Below are 16,758 nucleotides of genomic sequence, written 5' to 3'. Positions count from 1 at the left end.
ATCCAATGTCAAGACTCTGATCATGTGACAATATGTGCACAATAGCATGCACTGGGGCGTGTCGCAACTACCTTACGCCACTGGTTTAGGTGTATATATGTTTATATATTTATATGGACGATTTTAGGGTCATGAGATGGGCATTTGTGTATTGTATATTTGAGCCATGGGTGCAGATCCTGGGGGGGATGGGGGGGACATGTCCCCCCCCAAATTCTGAAAAACACAAATTGTCCCCCACAATTCTAAATAGCTTAAATGATTGAAATTGAACAAATGTATACAGTAGTCCTATATACTGGGAGAAAGGGAAGATGATGAGGAGAAATGGGAATCCGTGAGAGGCGAGAGATGAGAAGTGAGTGGACATAACATGCCTGAGACCCTGAAACTAGAAGTAGCATTAACTAACAGCGAAGCAGTGAAAAGGAGGGTGATGCCTGGCTCCATGTACTACTGGCTGTTTAAGAGAAATAAACAGTAAAGGTAAGCATATGATTCTCTTTGTAGTGCTTTTGAATGACTTGGTGATGGTGATGAGCCTCTATGAAATTGTGAAATATGCTGGCAATCTCAAGCGCTCTGTGGGCATGATTTGCATGTGTGCAATTAAAAAAAAAATCACAACTGATTGTGTCCCCCCCAAACTTGTCATCAGATCTGCACCCATGATTTGAGCTGTGTCATATGCTTGCCATTAACTCAAACACATTTTCTTTGATGGTGTTAGAGGGATTTTGAACGTGCATCAACCTATTTTGCATGCTTAAATAGTAGAAGGGATCTTGAGGGGCGTTTCTTTGGTGTGTAATCATGGTGATACCACCAACACAGATTATCATGCAAGTATAGTCTGTATTTAAGCACTGTGTTACTTTATCATCTTTGAATATGTCTTGAGAAAAGGTCCTTGTGACTGAAACATTGACACGTTTTTGATAAATCAAAGCAAAGGTGATAAGTATGTGCAGGAATTCACTTTTTTTCTTTGAAATTTGACCAGCAGAATCCAAAATTTACAACTTTTAAAAAGATTTACAATCGTACAGTAGAGAGAGAGAAGCATTAAATCTTCACATTTTTAGGCTGGAAACAGAATGTGACATTTTTCCTTGACTTTAAATGATTAGTCAATTATCAATATTTTGATGTACAGAAAACTAACATGTGCCACAAAATAATGACTCAGGTTTAGTTTGATATTTTTTATTTCTAACACATTTTGTCTGCTATTGGAAAAACAATCCAAGTATTCACTTTTGAATGGAACAAATATTACTTAATGATTTCAGCAGTTACAGTGTGTCCATGTCCTCTTACTCTCATATATATGTCATCACATGGTCTAAAAATGCAAACACAATCAAAAAGGAGGACAACACATGGGTATGCATGGTTGTATAAACCAAATAATCTTGCTCCAGATAAGAACCTTATCCTGAACAGGCAGAAGCCAACAGTGTGGCATTGAATTCCACCTGTGTTTGCTCCATCAGTAGAAAACAGCAGCACAGAAAATATTCATTTGCAGATGTCCCAGCAATGACTTAACTCCCAGGCACATGGCAACCTCTAAGTGTTGGCACAATATTGGACATAGTGTGCTTGATTAAGAGTCCGTCACACAAAGGAGGTGCAATCCTACATCAGTCCACCTTCTCTTCTGTTTTTAGCCGCTGTAACGTCGCAGCAGCTTCTTCTCTGACTTTGTAGCCTCGCAGTTCTGTCTGCAGCTCCCCGGGCTTTGGTGGAACCTCTGGTATAGTCTGAAAGGTTAAAAGACAGGAAACACTGGTAAACACATCCTGAGAGATCGGGCCTGTTCGGTTGGGTGGTGTTGTATTTTTTATATTCCCATGCATGACTAGTCAATTATCAGTATGACATCACATTAACATATTTCAGCAGCTTCAACAAATTTTGATAGCAACCTTGAGCACATGAGTTTGTTTGGAGCTGATTCTCACCCAGTAGTGCTGGAGTAGATAAATTATAGCAAACTGATTTAAAAACCTTGGGCTGGTTAATTCCTTCTGTATATACCAGGCATGTCCAAAGTCTGGCCTGGGGGCCATTTGTGGCACACAGACCGATTTTAAATGGCCCGTGGCTTGACTTTCAAAGATACATGTGACCCAGCTCCCAATATTTGTTTATCAAACAAGATTACTTTGCATTCTTTCCATTAACATCACAATGGAAGCACTATCATACAGTTTGTAGACATGCACCAAATAAAAACTACGCAGGTGGAACAAAAGAGTTTTCATAAACAGTGAATAGGCAAATGAACACTGACCCAGTGGTTTTCAAACCTTTTGTGCCCAAGGCACACCAGTATTTATACCTGTGCACAATAGCTTCTCTAACGTGTGTTGTCACAACAGAAGACAATAAACACATGTAAAAAAAAAAAATCACTGACGTTTTTTTTTTCTTTTTTCTTTCAGTAGTAGGTCGTCTTAGCTGGTGCTTGTTTTAATTTGCTCCGTACAATAAAGCGATTCATTGTCCCACTAACTGCTTTCTCCTTTTAAATGTTATCATCCTTCACACTGGCTGCCAATGAGGGCTTTTGATGTGTCACACACTAATAATTCTCACGTGCTAACGCCGACAAATTGGTTCCCCATGTATGTTTTCTAAATTAAATTCAATTAAATTACACTTTTTAGCTAGAGTTCGCCTCTTTATTAGGAAATAGGGGGCAAATAATACTGATAAAAAAATTAATTCAAAACTTATTGTATAGGTCCAGTTGAATATTGCCACAATGTGTGGTTATCACAAAATCCCACAGCACACTTGGATTGGCATCACAGCACACCAGTGTGCCACGGCACATTATTTGAGAGAACCACAACAGCAAACATTTCCTGCTAGGCAGCAGACATGGCCACAGCAAACAGGCGCTAGTTGACAGCGAAGGCTGCTGCTTACGGGAACGGCTAAAAATTAAATACTTTTTCACTGAAAGATAAAATTGTGCGTTCTTCTCATTTTTATGTGATTTTTTTTTTTTTTTAAATAACATATACGATATGAGAGGCAGCTGCCCACCAGATATTTTTACATTATCTATCTGGCCTCCTTTCAAAAAAGTTTGGACAACCCTCATATATACAGTATTTTCATATGTCCATAAACAAATCTATGAGTAAAAGCAACAGTTTTACACCTGTGTTGCGGTAGCCATCAAATTACATAATGGGAGACGTAGGAAAATAATTTGGCTATATAAGAACACATACTATACCATGGATAATAACAGTGGCACTACAGAGTGACAGTCAGCTGCACAGTATGTACATCCGTTTCCAAACTTTTCAAAAACCAAGGCAATAGAAAAAAAACAACAACAAAGAATCAACTAACTCACAGTTTGGCAAAACAAAAAACAAAAAAAAACCCCGAAAAACATTAAATCATGGCAACAGGAGCATCCACATCAAAAAAATACAAACAGAAAATAAAAATACACAGAAAGAAACAGATGCCAGCTTTGGCCAAATTCACAATTAAATCAGTAAAGCTTTGGTAATCTAAGACAAGTAATAATAGGAGCCCACAAATGAAAAAAAAAACCTGTCTGTCTTTATATGGGGTTTTATCATTTTTTTCCCATTACGTACACTTTGACAAACACGTCTTGCCATCGATGTAGGTTGGGTGGCAGTGATTGGAGCCAAGTTCTGAAAAGAACGGTTAATTTTGTCCCTCACCAGGTCAGGTAGGTAGTATTGGTGGACGACCTGTGCTCCTGCAAACATCGCCAATATACTTGCACCAAACATCCTCAGGTACCGAGGCCAAGACACACCAGCTGGCATCTTCACACACACACGTCCTCAACCTTGAAAACAGAGACATTAGTAAACAAAACCATGTGCCAGAAAAGAAGCATCATCTTTAGTTTTAAGTCAAATATGATGTCAGATCCCTTTCTTGATAAATAAGCACTGCTATTGTCTGTTAAAATAATAAAACAATGCCTCACAATCAGGGCTATGCATCACATAAGTGGACAGTATAATGAGTCACGTGTTAATACACACATACATAATCACAACAGCACTGTGATCCTGTATAGCTACTATGGGCATGTGTACGCGTTAATACATGGTTTTCCAGCTAAGTTAAGTTCACCATTTTATTATCATATTTACATGTATGTTGCACATAATCATACATGTACTGTGTATGACTACCAACCACCTGTACAGTAAATCCACTGACTATGAAGCTAACTGTCAATGTTTGTTAGCCCTATGGTGAATAATGCTAGCAGTTTCCAGGACTAAAACTTTGAAAAACATAAAAAGGCAACAGAGCAACAGACATAAAGTGACATGCAGTAAAGCTAATAGGACCGTACCTTGTTTATTCCACAGTAACTTGAGTAAAAAGCCGCAATGCGAAGCTAATTTTCACCATCTTAGACCCCTGTGCTTGTTGCTGTCATTGGGACACACAGGTCATGCTGTTTAGCTAACACGGAGATGATTAAAAACGAGGAGGAGCTCTCACTCTGCCTTATTTACCGGTACCGCAAATATTTTGTTTCCCGTCGCCTGGTTATGCATTTGCATTAGTTTATTGAACGAGCTGGATTGTAATTGCATTATAGGATTGAATTAACTTCATATTCTGCCATTTAGAAACTCCTTGGTTATGTAGGCTAGCTATCTTACAACCACCTTTTTTTTGTTAAACAGCCAACCTAGCTAACCACATACTGTGTGCTAATATCCTTTCAACTTAACCTCTACGTCGTTGTGCCAATTTAAGATACGTACGTTAAGGAATCTGGGGGGGTCAGATCATAGAAATGAAAAAATAAAATCTTATTAATATGATTTAGATATGGACTTTTCAGCATGTGTGTGTATTTATAAATGGTCCCGCTTTCCCTATGGAGTGAAGCGCTTTACAAATATACACTATCTTTGGCTGCTACGTTCGTCTACAGTGTAAATTCGTGCTGGTGCTTCCACATCTACGGTATCTGCTGCCATCTAGCGGTCGTATGTACAAACTCATACACTCTGTGTACCATACACTGTAATTCTGTCTAAATGTTATAATATTTAAACCAACAAATTATCTGTAAAATTGTTATAGTATAATTGTGTAATAAGACTGAACATCCTAAATAATTAAATTTAATTCGACTCATGCAGTACACCTCCTAACCACGAGGGGGCGATGAGCCTTCACTCAAGCTGCGCACACGGAAATGATGAGTGTTTAAATGGTCTTTGTTTTGGGAGGATTCCCAGCCCCCGTCTCCTTATCTGAAAACTAAAGAACAAAAATGTATGACAGGTATGTTAGTTTGCTCACACACCTTTATGTGTCGTTGATGTAACGGTCACTGACGGTTCAAAGACCGCTGTTGGGACTGCGTAATGTTGTTAGCTTACGGTTAGCTAAACCTTCCATCTTCCTGTAGCAGCGTCCATCCGTCTTCTTTGTGCCAACAGTATGTGCTGTAGCTCACATCTCCAGTGTCTGCCGATGCTTTTGGCAGCAGAATGAATGTTAATGTATTCAAATAAGTCAACAGTTAAGATGGAAGAAAACCAGTATACATCATTGACGGTTCCTACGGATTATTTTCAGCAGTGGTGAGTTGGTGTCGGAGGTGGTGGTGGCAAGTCATGGGAAACTTCTCATTTTATTACCCTGACGTCTTCATTTTCATGCATGAGATGGAGAAAAAAATTAAATAGCATTTGACACAAGCCATCACACATACCTGTATACTTTATACTTAGGCTTGAAGCAAGTGATAGCCATTGCCATCACCATTGCACTATTGTCTCACCATTGCACTATTGTCTATAAATGCCATTGTGTTAATGTTGTTGTATAAATACAGATACACTTCTATACATATTTATATCTGTACATAGCAGTCAGTATTTTTGTTTACCCTGTGCAGCTTTGTTGTCCTTGTTGTTAGCTGTTATGTCTATTCTGTGCAAGCACATAGAGAGTAGCAAAAACCTTAAATTCCTTATGTGCACACACGACCAACATTAAAGCTTATCAGATTCTTATAGATAATAACCATGTGAGAAAAAATGGGAAGTTGACAAATACAAGGTGTCTACAGGTATCAGACAGTTGAATTTAATGCTTCTTAAGACCCTGTCGAGACACCTTTTAATCAAATATAGGACTGATTTTTGGGCAAATTATGTTTCACTTATTTAAGCATCGCAGGGAGGCATTGGAGATAGAATATATGTGGTCTTGTGCAAGTATAAAGTAAAATGACAGTATTATATTATTATATTTTTTTATAAGATTACTAACATTAGAAATGTGGACTTTTACATAAAAAAAGCTTCACTCATTTCCACAAAAAGAAATTAAAAGATTTGTGATTAAAATTAAATAAAATGTTCCTCACAAATTCAGGTTGAAGACTATTTGACAACTTTTAAGGCCTTATTGTTATAACATTTATTTTAAGACGTTGTAAGGACCTGCAGACTCCCTGTAATATCTTAAATCAGAAGTACCCTGAGTTATAATTCAGGTAAGCTATATAACAAGACATCTAATTAAGTGGCAAATATAACTGTTGTTAATTCTGCAATGTGATGATATTGCATCATGTGTTCTGTTTCTGGTTTGACCAATTTGAAAGGATATTTTTTGCAATTTAAAAAGGAGCAGTGTGCAGGATTTAGTGGCATCTAGCGATGAGGAGTGCAGATTGCAACCAGCCAAAACGTCTCCCATGTGCCAAGTGTGAACTCCCGGTTGGAATTCCTTGAGCATTTATTGTTCAGAAGGTTTTTAGCGGGAGCCAAATTGTCTGCAGAGGTCTCTTCCTCTCTAAAACAAACAAACGTGGTAATAAAGCTGTTTCACGGGAAACTGCTAATTGCTAATGTGTGTTCGCCTTTTTTCTCAGATAACTTAAGATCCAGATGTTTTACTGGAAGCCGAGTTATCCACAGAGGTCTCTTCCTCCATGAAACAAACAGACCAGGGGTCTCATTTTATTAAACAATGAGTAGGATCCATACTAAAAATGTACGTGCAGACAAAACCTAAAAATGATGTGTGCCAAAAAATATTTAACAGTTTCTACAATCAGGCTTCCACCTCACCATCTGCGTCGCCAATTTCCTGTCTCCAAAATGTTTATTAGCATGCTTCAAAGTTTCTCCCATCAAGTCTGTTTTTATAGATCACCACTTTTTCGTGGGAAGTGGCATACACCTCTTGTCAGGCCTCATTTTGTGCGTAAGCAATGTTTATAAATGAGAGCCCAGGTGATTTCAATTGGTAGAAACACTGAGTAAAGCAGTTTGACGTTTAAAACAAAAAAAAAAAGTTTTTTTACACCACTTTTCGGCTCGTAGCAGAGGGGCTGCTAATTATAGTTGTTGATTAGATAGATAGATGAGGACCTGCTCCCTACATAGATAAAAACGGCTCATACTAAGGAATAAAAACACAATGATTCTTATTTACAGCTGATTACATGCTAAAGAAAACACACTTGTTATATTCCATTTCTGTCAGTATATGCCCCTAAATCCTGCACACTGCACCTTTAACGTGCTGCTACATTATCCAGCAGTTATTACTCCTTCACCTGCTACAGTCATAATAAATGCACCTGCAGTGGGTCTTAACCTATACTTGCCAGCTGTAGATTGGACATGGCCATAACAGAAATTCTTCACATGTTTGACCTGTTGTCAAATTCATATCAGTCACAATGATTTTGCAAGTCCTATCAATTGTTTGTATATCTTCATTCCATTCTGGTCAGCCTCACCTGAGCGCACAACAAAGTTGGTGTTAAAAGACCTGTTTGTGGGCGCCGTGAGTGAGAGCTCTAGATTATGCACTCAAAACAGCTGCAGTAAAACAAGGAAAAATACACACGGCACACTGAATGAAATGCAGAGAATACAAACAGGTGTATATCAGCGCATGTGTGTTTGTAAGTATTGTGTCTTGTAAGTTTGCCTCACTCACTTCTTCACGCACCCCATTGAGCACCAGACGTAATTTGTCCTTTCATGCTGTGTCTGGGTCCTGTTTTGTTTTCTTATCCCTCCTTTTCCCTCTCTTTAACCTTCCTCTTCCTCATCCTCTCTTCTTCTCTCATGCACCCTCTCTTTTCTAGGTACCAGTCCAGCCAGCAGCACCCCGAGGCGCAGTATGTGATGCAGTATCACAACATGGGCCACTACACAGAAGGTTCCAGAGATGAGCCTGTCATGGCCGAGCTGTCTGTCCACCGGGAACCACCTGTTAACCAGGAACCTTTTTACCAGAACTATGAGGCCCAAAATCACTACCAGGACCTGACCTACCAGCCGATGGTCAGGAACGAGCAGCAGCAGCAGCAGCAGCAGCAGCAGCATCATCATCCTGCACAGCTGCACCACCCTCAGCATCAGCATACACTACAGCAGCAGCAGGAGCCGATTGTTCAACACCAACCTCAGCCTGTTGGTCCACCTCAAGGTTGAGGTTATTGTTCAAAGTAATCCTCCCCCACACACCACAAGAGTTTTTCGACATATCTATAACACCTTCATCCACTTTGTCTTAGTTGTGACGCCGGTGAAGAAGAAGAGAGGCCGGCCTCCTAAGCAGCAGTCAGAGGAGGGCAAGATGCAGGAGGAGGACAATGAGATTGAGGCTGCCAAAAAAGCCAAGAGGGCTCTCAACCGCTTCAACGGCATGTCAGTGGAGGAGGTTATGGCCAAAACCCTGCCAGACGTTATCACCTACAACCTCGACATATTGATAGTGAGTTACTTACTGGAGACCTTTTAAGAATTTCTGTATTTCATTTGAATAACTTGTGAATTGGTGCCAATTGTACATTAAAAAAAGAAATGTGTCAGCTGAAGGGTTTCAGTCACAAAGAAACCTGTAATTTTGAGGTCTGTTGCCATGGTAACGCCTTCATGTTTCTCCTCAGATTGGAATTAACCCAGGACTATTGTCAGCCTTCAAAGGACACCATTACCCAAACCCAGGAAACCATTTCTGTATGTTGAAATTCAATTTCATTACTGACTGCAGTGAACACACATCATCTTTCACCTTTATATGTTCCTACCCTGCCGACCCGCAACAAACCGTTGTCACACAGCTCAGATTTGTTCAAACGCCTAATTTCAAATGCACATAGAGATCCCAAAACATCCAGAGATACTGAATCACAAAAACATTTAATGAAATGATGTAACCTTTGTTTTGATGTGTAACACTGTTATACCACTTTGAAACAGATTTAAATCTCTTTAAGGGGTCAGTTAAGGAGAATATCATCATTTACAGTGGTGGTTCCCAAATGGTGGGTTGCAGGTCCAGACTGAATGGACCGCAAGTGACTTGTTAATGTGTCAAGTTTGTAAAAAAAAACACTTTATTTTGAAGTACGATAAATTTCTGGCGCAGAGGTGCCGTCTCCAGCTGTAGAGTGAGTGACTAAAGAACAGCTACTTAACAGAGACAGCAAACTAGCTCTTTGACATGTCCAAACTCAAGTATGACTCTGAATATATTAGACCATATGGACCTTGAACTAATGACAACGGAGAAATCTGGCCCCTGTTGCTGGACCAGTTGGGAACCAATGATTTGATACTGGTGCTGTTATTAACAGCACCAGTATCGCAGCACAGCAGATCATTTTACAATGAAAAGATTTTTGCTGTCATGTTAATCATCAGCTCACTAAATAAACTAAATACTAGAAAACAAACCTGCACACTGTCCAGCTGTGTGTGCTGATGTAGTCCAGTAAACAGTAACTGATCCTGTGTCCTTTGTCTAAAACAAAAAAAAAAAAAAACTAGTATGGGTTTTATGTTTTGAATTGTATTTTGTTTGTCTCAGTCACCCATTTGTTAATTAAATGTCTACCTCTTCTCTCCTATCCAGGGAAATGTCTGTTTCTTTCTGGTCTAACTGAGGAGCAGCTCAACTACATGCACGACCAGAGCCTGCCGGAGAGATACAGCATTGGCTTCACCAACATGGTAGAGAGGACCACACCTGGCAGCAAGGACCTGTCCAGGTGAATAAAAGAAACTGTTCTATTAAGTTTGTACAAATGCAGTTTCACTGATTACAAAATAGTCACTTTGGTTAATGCTTATATATAAAATGATACACAGTTTGTCCAACAGTAGACTGAATTCTAAGATCTAACGAGCGAGGACTTCGGGGGGGGGGGGGGTCACCTAATCCAGTTTGTTGCTTGAAACACCCATAGATAATTTTCTGTTTTTCTGTTTCTGTCCTAGTAAGGAGATTCGTGAAGGAGGTCGACAGTTACTCGACAAACTGCAGAAGTACAAGCCATTAATAGCAGCATTTAATGGAAAAGGTAAATTATTTAAACACTGAAACTACTTAGCTATGAAAGGATAGTTCACCCCAAATCAAAATACACATTTTTCCTCTTACTTGTAGTGGTATTTATCAGTCTAGATTGTTTTTGTGCGAGATGTTGAGTGTTAGAGATGTCTGCCTTCTCTTCAGTATTATGGAACTAGATGTCACTCAGCTTGTGGTGCCCAAAGCACCAAAAAAATACATTTGAAAATGTCTCTTTCCAGAAATCATGACTTTGTTGCTCAAGATAATCCACAGACCTTGTTGTGAGCAGTTTAATGTAGGAACTATTTTCCTTTTACCAAACTTCACCCGCCAACTGTGTCACTGCGCAGAAGGAAGTGTTCATCTACGCATGGACAAGAGGCTCGTGCCTGTGACAGTGTCAGATGTAAACAATAATGGCATAGCCCTCAGTTACATTAGCTAGCTCAGTGGTGCTACATGAGTTAGCAATAGATGCATGCTATCTTCTGCACTGTGATGTGGTTCGGAGCTGTAGTTGGGTAGAAAGAAAATAGTCCCCACGTGAAACTGCTCACAACAATGTCTGTGGATTATTTTGAGTAACCAGGTCTCAATTTCTGTAAAGAGATATTGCTGCTGAGTTTTTCAAATGTATTTTTTTGGCACTTTAAGCACCACAAGCTAAGTGCCATCTAGTTCCATTATATATATTATATATATATATATATATATTAGAGAATGCAGACATCTCTACAGCTGATATCTCATTTGACTGTTTACATTGTAGATTCTCACTGAAGGCATCAAAACTATGAATGGACACATGTGGAGTTATGTACTTAACAAAAAAAGGTGAAATAACTGAAAACATGTTTTATATTCTAGTTTCTTCAAAATAGCCACCCTTTGCTCTGATTACTGCTTTGCACACTCTTGGCATTCTCTCCATGAGCTTCAAGAGGTAGTCACCTGAAATGGTTTTCCAACAGTCTTGAAGGACTTCCCAGAGGTGTTTAGCACTTGTTGGCCCCTTTGCCTTCACTCTGCGGTCCAGCTCACCCCAAACCATCTCGATTGGGTTCAGGTCCGGTGACTGTGGAGGCCATGTCATCTGCCGCAGCACTCCATCACTCTCCTTCTTGGTCAAATAGCCCTTACGCAGCCTGGAGGTGTGTCTGGGGTCATTGTCCTGTTGAAAAATAAATGATCGTCCAACTCTGCAGGATGCTGTGGTAGCCATGCTGGTTCAGTGTGCCTTCAATTTTGAATAAATCCCCAACAGTGTCACCAGCAAAACACCCCCACACCATCACACCTCCTCCTCCATGCTTCACAGTGGGAACCAGGCATGTGGAATCCATCCGTTCACCTTTTCTCTCACAAAGACACGGCGGTTGGAACCAAAGATCTCAAATTTGGACTCATCAGACCAAAGCACAGATTTCCACTGGTCTAATGTCCATTCCTTGTGTTTCTTGGCCCAAACAAATCTCTTCTGCTTGTTGCCTCTCCTTAGCAGTGGTTTCCTAGCAGCTATTTGACCATGAAGGCCTGATTCCTCCTCTCTGCTCTCTGATCTGAGCTGCTGTTAACTTGCGATTTCTGAGGCTGGTGGACTCGGATGAACTTATCCTCAGAAGCAGAGGTGACTCTTGGTCTTCCTTTCCTGGGTCGGTCCTCATGTGTGCCGGTTTAGTTGTAGCGCTTGATGGTTTTTGCGACTCCACTTGGGGACACATTTAAAGTTTTTGCAATGTTACAGACTTACTGACCTTCATTTCTTAAAGTAATGATGGCCACTCGTTTTTCTTCAGTTGGCTGATTGGTTCTTGCCATAATATGAATTTTAACAGTTGTCCAATAGGGCTGTCGGCTGTGTATTAACCTGACTTCTGCACAACACAACTGATGGTCCCAACCCCATTGATAAAGCAAGAAATTCCACTAATTAACCCTGATAAGGCACACCTGTGAAGTGGAAACCATTTCAGGTGACTACCTCTTGAAGCTCATGGAGAGAATGCCAAGAGTGTGCAAAGCAGTAATCAGAGCAAAGGGTGGCTATTTTGAAGAAACTAGAATATAAAACATGTTTTCAGTTATTTCACCTTTTTTTGTTAAGCACATAACTCCACATGTGTTCATTCATAGTTTTGATGCCTTCAGTGAGAATCTACAATGTAAATAGTCATGAAAATAAAGAAAACGCATTGAATGAGAAGGTGTGTCCAAACTTTTGGCCTGTACTGTATATATATTAGAGAATGCAGACATCTCTACAGCTGATATCTCCAACACTCGGCAACTCACACAAAAACAATTTAGACTGAGACATAGCACCACAGATAAGAGGGAAAATGTGTGTTTTTTATTTTGGGGTAAACCGTCCCTTTAAGTGTTTAGATGGCTCATTCATAAATCCATTTGGATAAGTTTAACAGTGTTTTCGCGTTTGTTCGTTTTGGCAGGTATTTATGAAATCTTCTGCAAGGAGACCTTTGGTGTGAAGGCAAAGAATCTCGACTTCGGTCTGCAGCCCTACAAAATCCCTGAAACTGAAACGGTGTGTTAAAACACTAAATGGATTACTCTTAAACTATAATCAACTGCACAAACAACAAAAGTCATTGTATATTTCCTTTTACCCAGGTGTGCTACTTGATGCCATCATCAAGCCCTCGCTGTGCCCAGTTCCCCCGTGCACAGGATAAGGTACATTTCTACCTCAAACTGAAGGAACTGCGAGACCAGTTAAAAGGCCTGGCAACGAGCCACGAGGTGCAAGAGACGGAGTACTCATTTGATCTGCAGCTTGCTAAAGGTAAACCGCTGTACGGCTGAAACATCAGGATTGCAGTTCATTTTGTCACTCGCTTGGATACAAATATTTACCTGCTTTTTGGGATTTAGACCACTTACTGTCATTTTATAGTCACGTTCATGTGAATGTTTACTGACATTTATGTCTAAGATGATGATCTAACTCCTTGATGTTGCATTTGTTCTGCAGAGGATGCTAAGAGGATGGCAATCAAAGAAGAACAGGTGGACCCAGAGTATGAAAGTTGTAGTGGGCTGCATGATGACACGAGGCAAAGCTGCAACTCCTCCAACTGAAGGAGCCCGAGGAGAGGAGAAAAAAAACAGGCCTGTCTGCTGTAGCACAAAGGTAGTGTAGTTAATTACTGTGTAGTTCTAATTATATTTAGGTGGAGCTACATGCAATTCAGCTTAGTTTACAGTGTATATACTGTAACTGTAAATTATGCCTGTGACTGATTACCCGTCGAAAGCAAATTAGAAGTCTGTTGATATTCATACAACACTGATATGAAGTGAACCAATATCCTGAAGCCATCCTGGAAGTAAAAATGGATTTGTCAGTACAAATAAAATGTAGGCCTCAAAGACACTACATACTACACACTACATTTTGGGAAAAACTAAAATGCAAAGATGCCTTTTGTTTGTGTACAAGAATACTGCACAGGACTCCTTTAAAAAGGATAGATCAGATTTTTTGAAGTGGGGTTGTAATAGACTTCTCCATCATCAGTATTTTACCAACAGTAGGCGTCAGTTGCAACGGCCCTAGTTTAGAGAAGCAGGCAGAATTTCTGACATAGAAGCAAAGCAATTAACTGCTGTGGATGGGGGCAGCGGTAAAATGTATTTTAACCACCAAAAATTTAATTAAATCACTAAAAGTGTACACTAAGTGACTTTGATGAATCCAAATTTACCCTTTGAAACTTCAGTGACACAATGACACAAACAGACTAACTGATGGAGGCAGCAGTAGACCAGCAGCTCCTGTGTTCAGCGATGTTAAATCACTGTTTTCCCCAGTGGAGCCTAGCTTTGAAGAGAGCTGTATAATACTTTCATTATCCCCTCAGAAATCCCTGTCTGATGAAAGTGAAGGAGTTAACATATTCTTAATACACTTAAACTGATACTGATTTTTTTTTACATTGGATATTTTTCCATTTATCCATCCATTTTCACCCGCTAATCCGAAGCTGGGTCGCAGGAGCAGCAGGCTGAGCAAAGTATTCTAGGTATCCCTCTCCTCAGCAATGCTTTCCAGCTCCTCCTGGGGGACCCCAAGGTGTTCCCAGGCCAGATGAGATATGTAATCCCTCCAGTGTGTTCTGGGTCTGCCCCGGGGCCTCCGATCAGTGGAATGTCCCTGGAACACCTCTAATGGGAGGCACCCAGGAAGATCCTGATCAGATGCCTTAACCACCTCAACTGACCCCTTACGACATGAAGGAGCAGCGGTTCTGCTCCGAGCTCCCTCCAGATGTCCGAGCTCCTTACTCAATCTCTAAGGATGAGCCCAGCCACCCCATGGAGGAAACTCATTTCGGCCGCTTGTATCTGCGACCTCATTCTTTCGGTCACTACCCAGAGCTCATGACCATAGGTGAGAGTTGGGATGTAGATGGACCAGTAAATCGAAAGCTTTGCCTAATGGCTCAGCTCCCTCTTCACCACAGCTCTTGCATCTCTGCAGATGCCTCACCAAACCGTTAATCCATCTCACACTTCATTCTACCCTCAAGACCCCCAAGATACTTGACCTCCCTTGACTGGGGCAGTAACTCACTCCCAACCACGAGGGGGCAATTCAACACGGTGGACGGATTTTCTAGGTGGCTTAAATACGTTTTGCTACTGCCCCTGTCTACAGCAGTGCATTGCTGAGCTTCTGTATCAGTACTCAAGCCTACTTCTCCAAAACTGGAGCGTGCTGACTGACATCTACTGTATGTAATACACTGACTTTGCATAACTATCTCATACAACCCCACTTCAAAAGACCTGAGCTATCCCTTGAAGTTTACGTACTTTGCATTAAATGGCAGAAAGCACATAAAACGTTGCCATGGTGCTTTAAAGTGTCTTTTGGTTGCTTCCCAGAAACAAAACAAATTGCTGAACTATTACCAATGTGTTGGTTAATAACTTATAAATACCTCATGCAAACAGCACAATCTATCTTTTTGAGTCGTATGGGGGTTTTTTTTGGCTTGGTTTTATCTTGCAGAAATGGACATCGTAGGCCAGTCAGCGGACAACATGACACAGAACCACTGCAGCTGGAGAGATTTTCTCAACAGATACCAGATATCAGCTGTACTGTACTAGTAGCACCATACATCAGCGAGGGCGAGGAACCCTCTGATGATGACACCTCAAGAAGAGTGAAGTCCTGCAGTTTCACAATGCCTCACAGTGTAACGCACAGGGGAGAAAGTGCCCACTACGGTTACATTTTCTATCTCTCAAACAGACTGTGCATGTTTTTGGTGTTATTTTTTTCACTATTTATTGCATTTTGTATGGTACGTGCGTCCAGTGACTTATTTTTGTATTTTTAAAAGAATGACATTTTATGATTTATCAGCTGTATAAATAAGTAATTGTACTCTTGAATTTCTAACCTGTAATTACAGAGTTACTAAATCTCTTCTAAAGCTGGCGTGTTTATTGTCTCATTGTTTAAAGCATTCATGTGAGGTTGTGTTATGTAACTTATAATGTAAGGAAACTCACACGAGCCATCAGAAAGCTGATTAATGCTTTCTGTTGAGGGGAAAGTCATATTTCCAAAGCTCCAAGACGAGAGCAGGAAGATTTGATTACTTTGATGATTCACTTATACACTGGTGCACAGTATAGATTAACCATATACCTGCAGACTAACACCAACATTTATGAGGCTAGAAAGAAAAACTGGCATGAAAACCTCAACCACACAGGTTTAAATAGTTTTAGAAATAATTTCATATTACAAATTTCTGGCTACAATATGTACAATGCAACTGCTTTGTTGAATAGAATTTCAAAGGACTGATTATTTTTGAACCAAGGCTACATTAAAGTGTATGTAATTGTTTTTATGAGAGTGTGCTTTGCACAAATCTCCTTTGCGCTGGGCTTAAAAACAGCACTCTATGAACATTCTTTAGGCCTTCATAACAGCTGTGAATCTAATTTTCGAACATGGGAAACCAGTAAGGAATGGCCTTGTTTTCTGCTGTAAAAACATCAAAACACAAACTATGTCTTATCAGGTTGTAGTGATGTGTTTAGCACAACCCTCTGTTTGTATGGGTATGGTGTCCAGTTTAGGACATCCTCAGGTGTCAGACCTTAGATGAAAAAGCATCAGGTCTCAGAAAAACCTCTGTCAGACTTCAGATGGAATAACCTCAGACAAAATGGCCTCAGAAAAAAAACTCTGAGGATGAGGAACCTGAGGATGTCCTTAAGTGGACACCGCACATGAGTGTTAAAAGAGAAATACAGGTCAATAAAATCACCCCATTGGAACTTTTAGGCTTTAAGATGTGACAAAAACTGTTAAAAGTCTGAAATCAAAGCCTTAAGTGG

General features: G+C 40.2%; 2 protein-coding genes across 3 annotated transcripts; one reads left to right on the top strand and one right to left on the bottom strand.

Annotated features, from left to right (window-relative positions):
* Nucleotides 1–1,190: 1,190 nt before the first annotated feature.
* Nucleotides 1,191–4,498, bottom strand: lg4h12orf73 (linkage group 4 C12orf73 homolog). The gene is made up of 3 exons (XM_049575281.1): nt 4,376–4,498; nt 3,723–3,853; nt 1,191–1,766 (listed from the first exon to the last, which is right to left on the bottom strand). Exons 2-3 carry the CDS (start codon nt 3,828–3,830, stop codon nt 1,647–1,649), a joined length of 228 nt encoding a protein of 75 aa, XP_049431238.1. The 5' UTR covers nt 3,831–3,853; nt 4,376–4,498; the 3' UTR covers nt 1,191–1,646.
* Nucleotides 4,499–5,203: 705 nt separating this feature from the next.
* On the top strand, nt 5,204–15,822 carry tdg.2 (thymine DNA glycosylase, tandem duplicate 2). 2 transcript variants are annotated; one of them, XM_049575047.1, is made up of 10 exons: nt 5,204–5,325; nt 8,159–8,502; nt 8,591–8,790; nt 8,966–9,035; nt 9,934–10,069; nt 10,299–10,381; nt 12,825–12,919; nt 13,006–13,177; nt 13,367–13,525; nt 15,410–15,822. In XM_049575047.1, exons 1-9 carry the CDS (start codon nt 5,315–5,317, stop codon nt 13,471–13,473), a joined length of 1,218 nt encoding a protein of 405 aa, XP_049431004.1. In that variant the 5' UTR covers nt 5,204–5,314; the 3' UTR covers nt 13,474–13,525; nt 15,410–15,822. The 2 variants fall into 2 exon arrangements, with proteins under 2 accessions (XP_049431004.1, XP_049431003.1); XM_049575046.1 differs by lacking the exon at nt 5,204–5,325 and adding an exon at nt 5,362–5,627.
* The last annotated feature ends 936 nt before the right edge of the window (nt 15,823–16,758 follow it).

Source organism: Epinephelus fuscoguttatus, linkage group LG4 (genome assembly GCF_011397635.1).
Source record: "Epinephelus fuscoguttatus linkage group LG4, E.fuscoguttatus.final_Chr_v1".
Classification (NCBI taxonomy): domain Eukaryota; kingdom Metazoa; phylum Chordata; class Actinopteri; order Perciformes; family Serranidae; genus Epinephelus; species Epinephelus fuscoguttatus.
The sequence above is the reverse complement of the archived record's forward strand: the minus strand, read 5'-3'. Positions and strand labels throughout refer to the sequence as shown.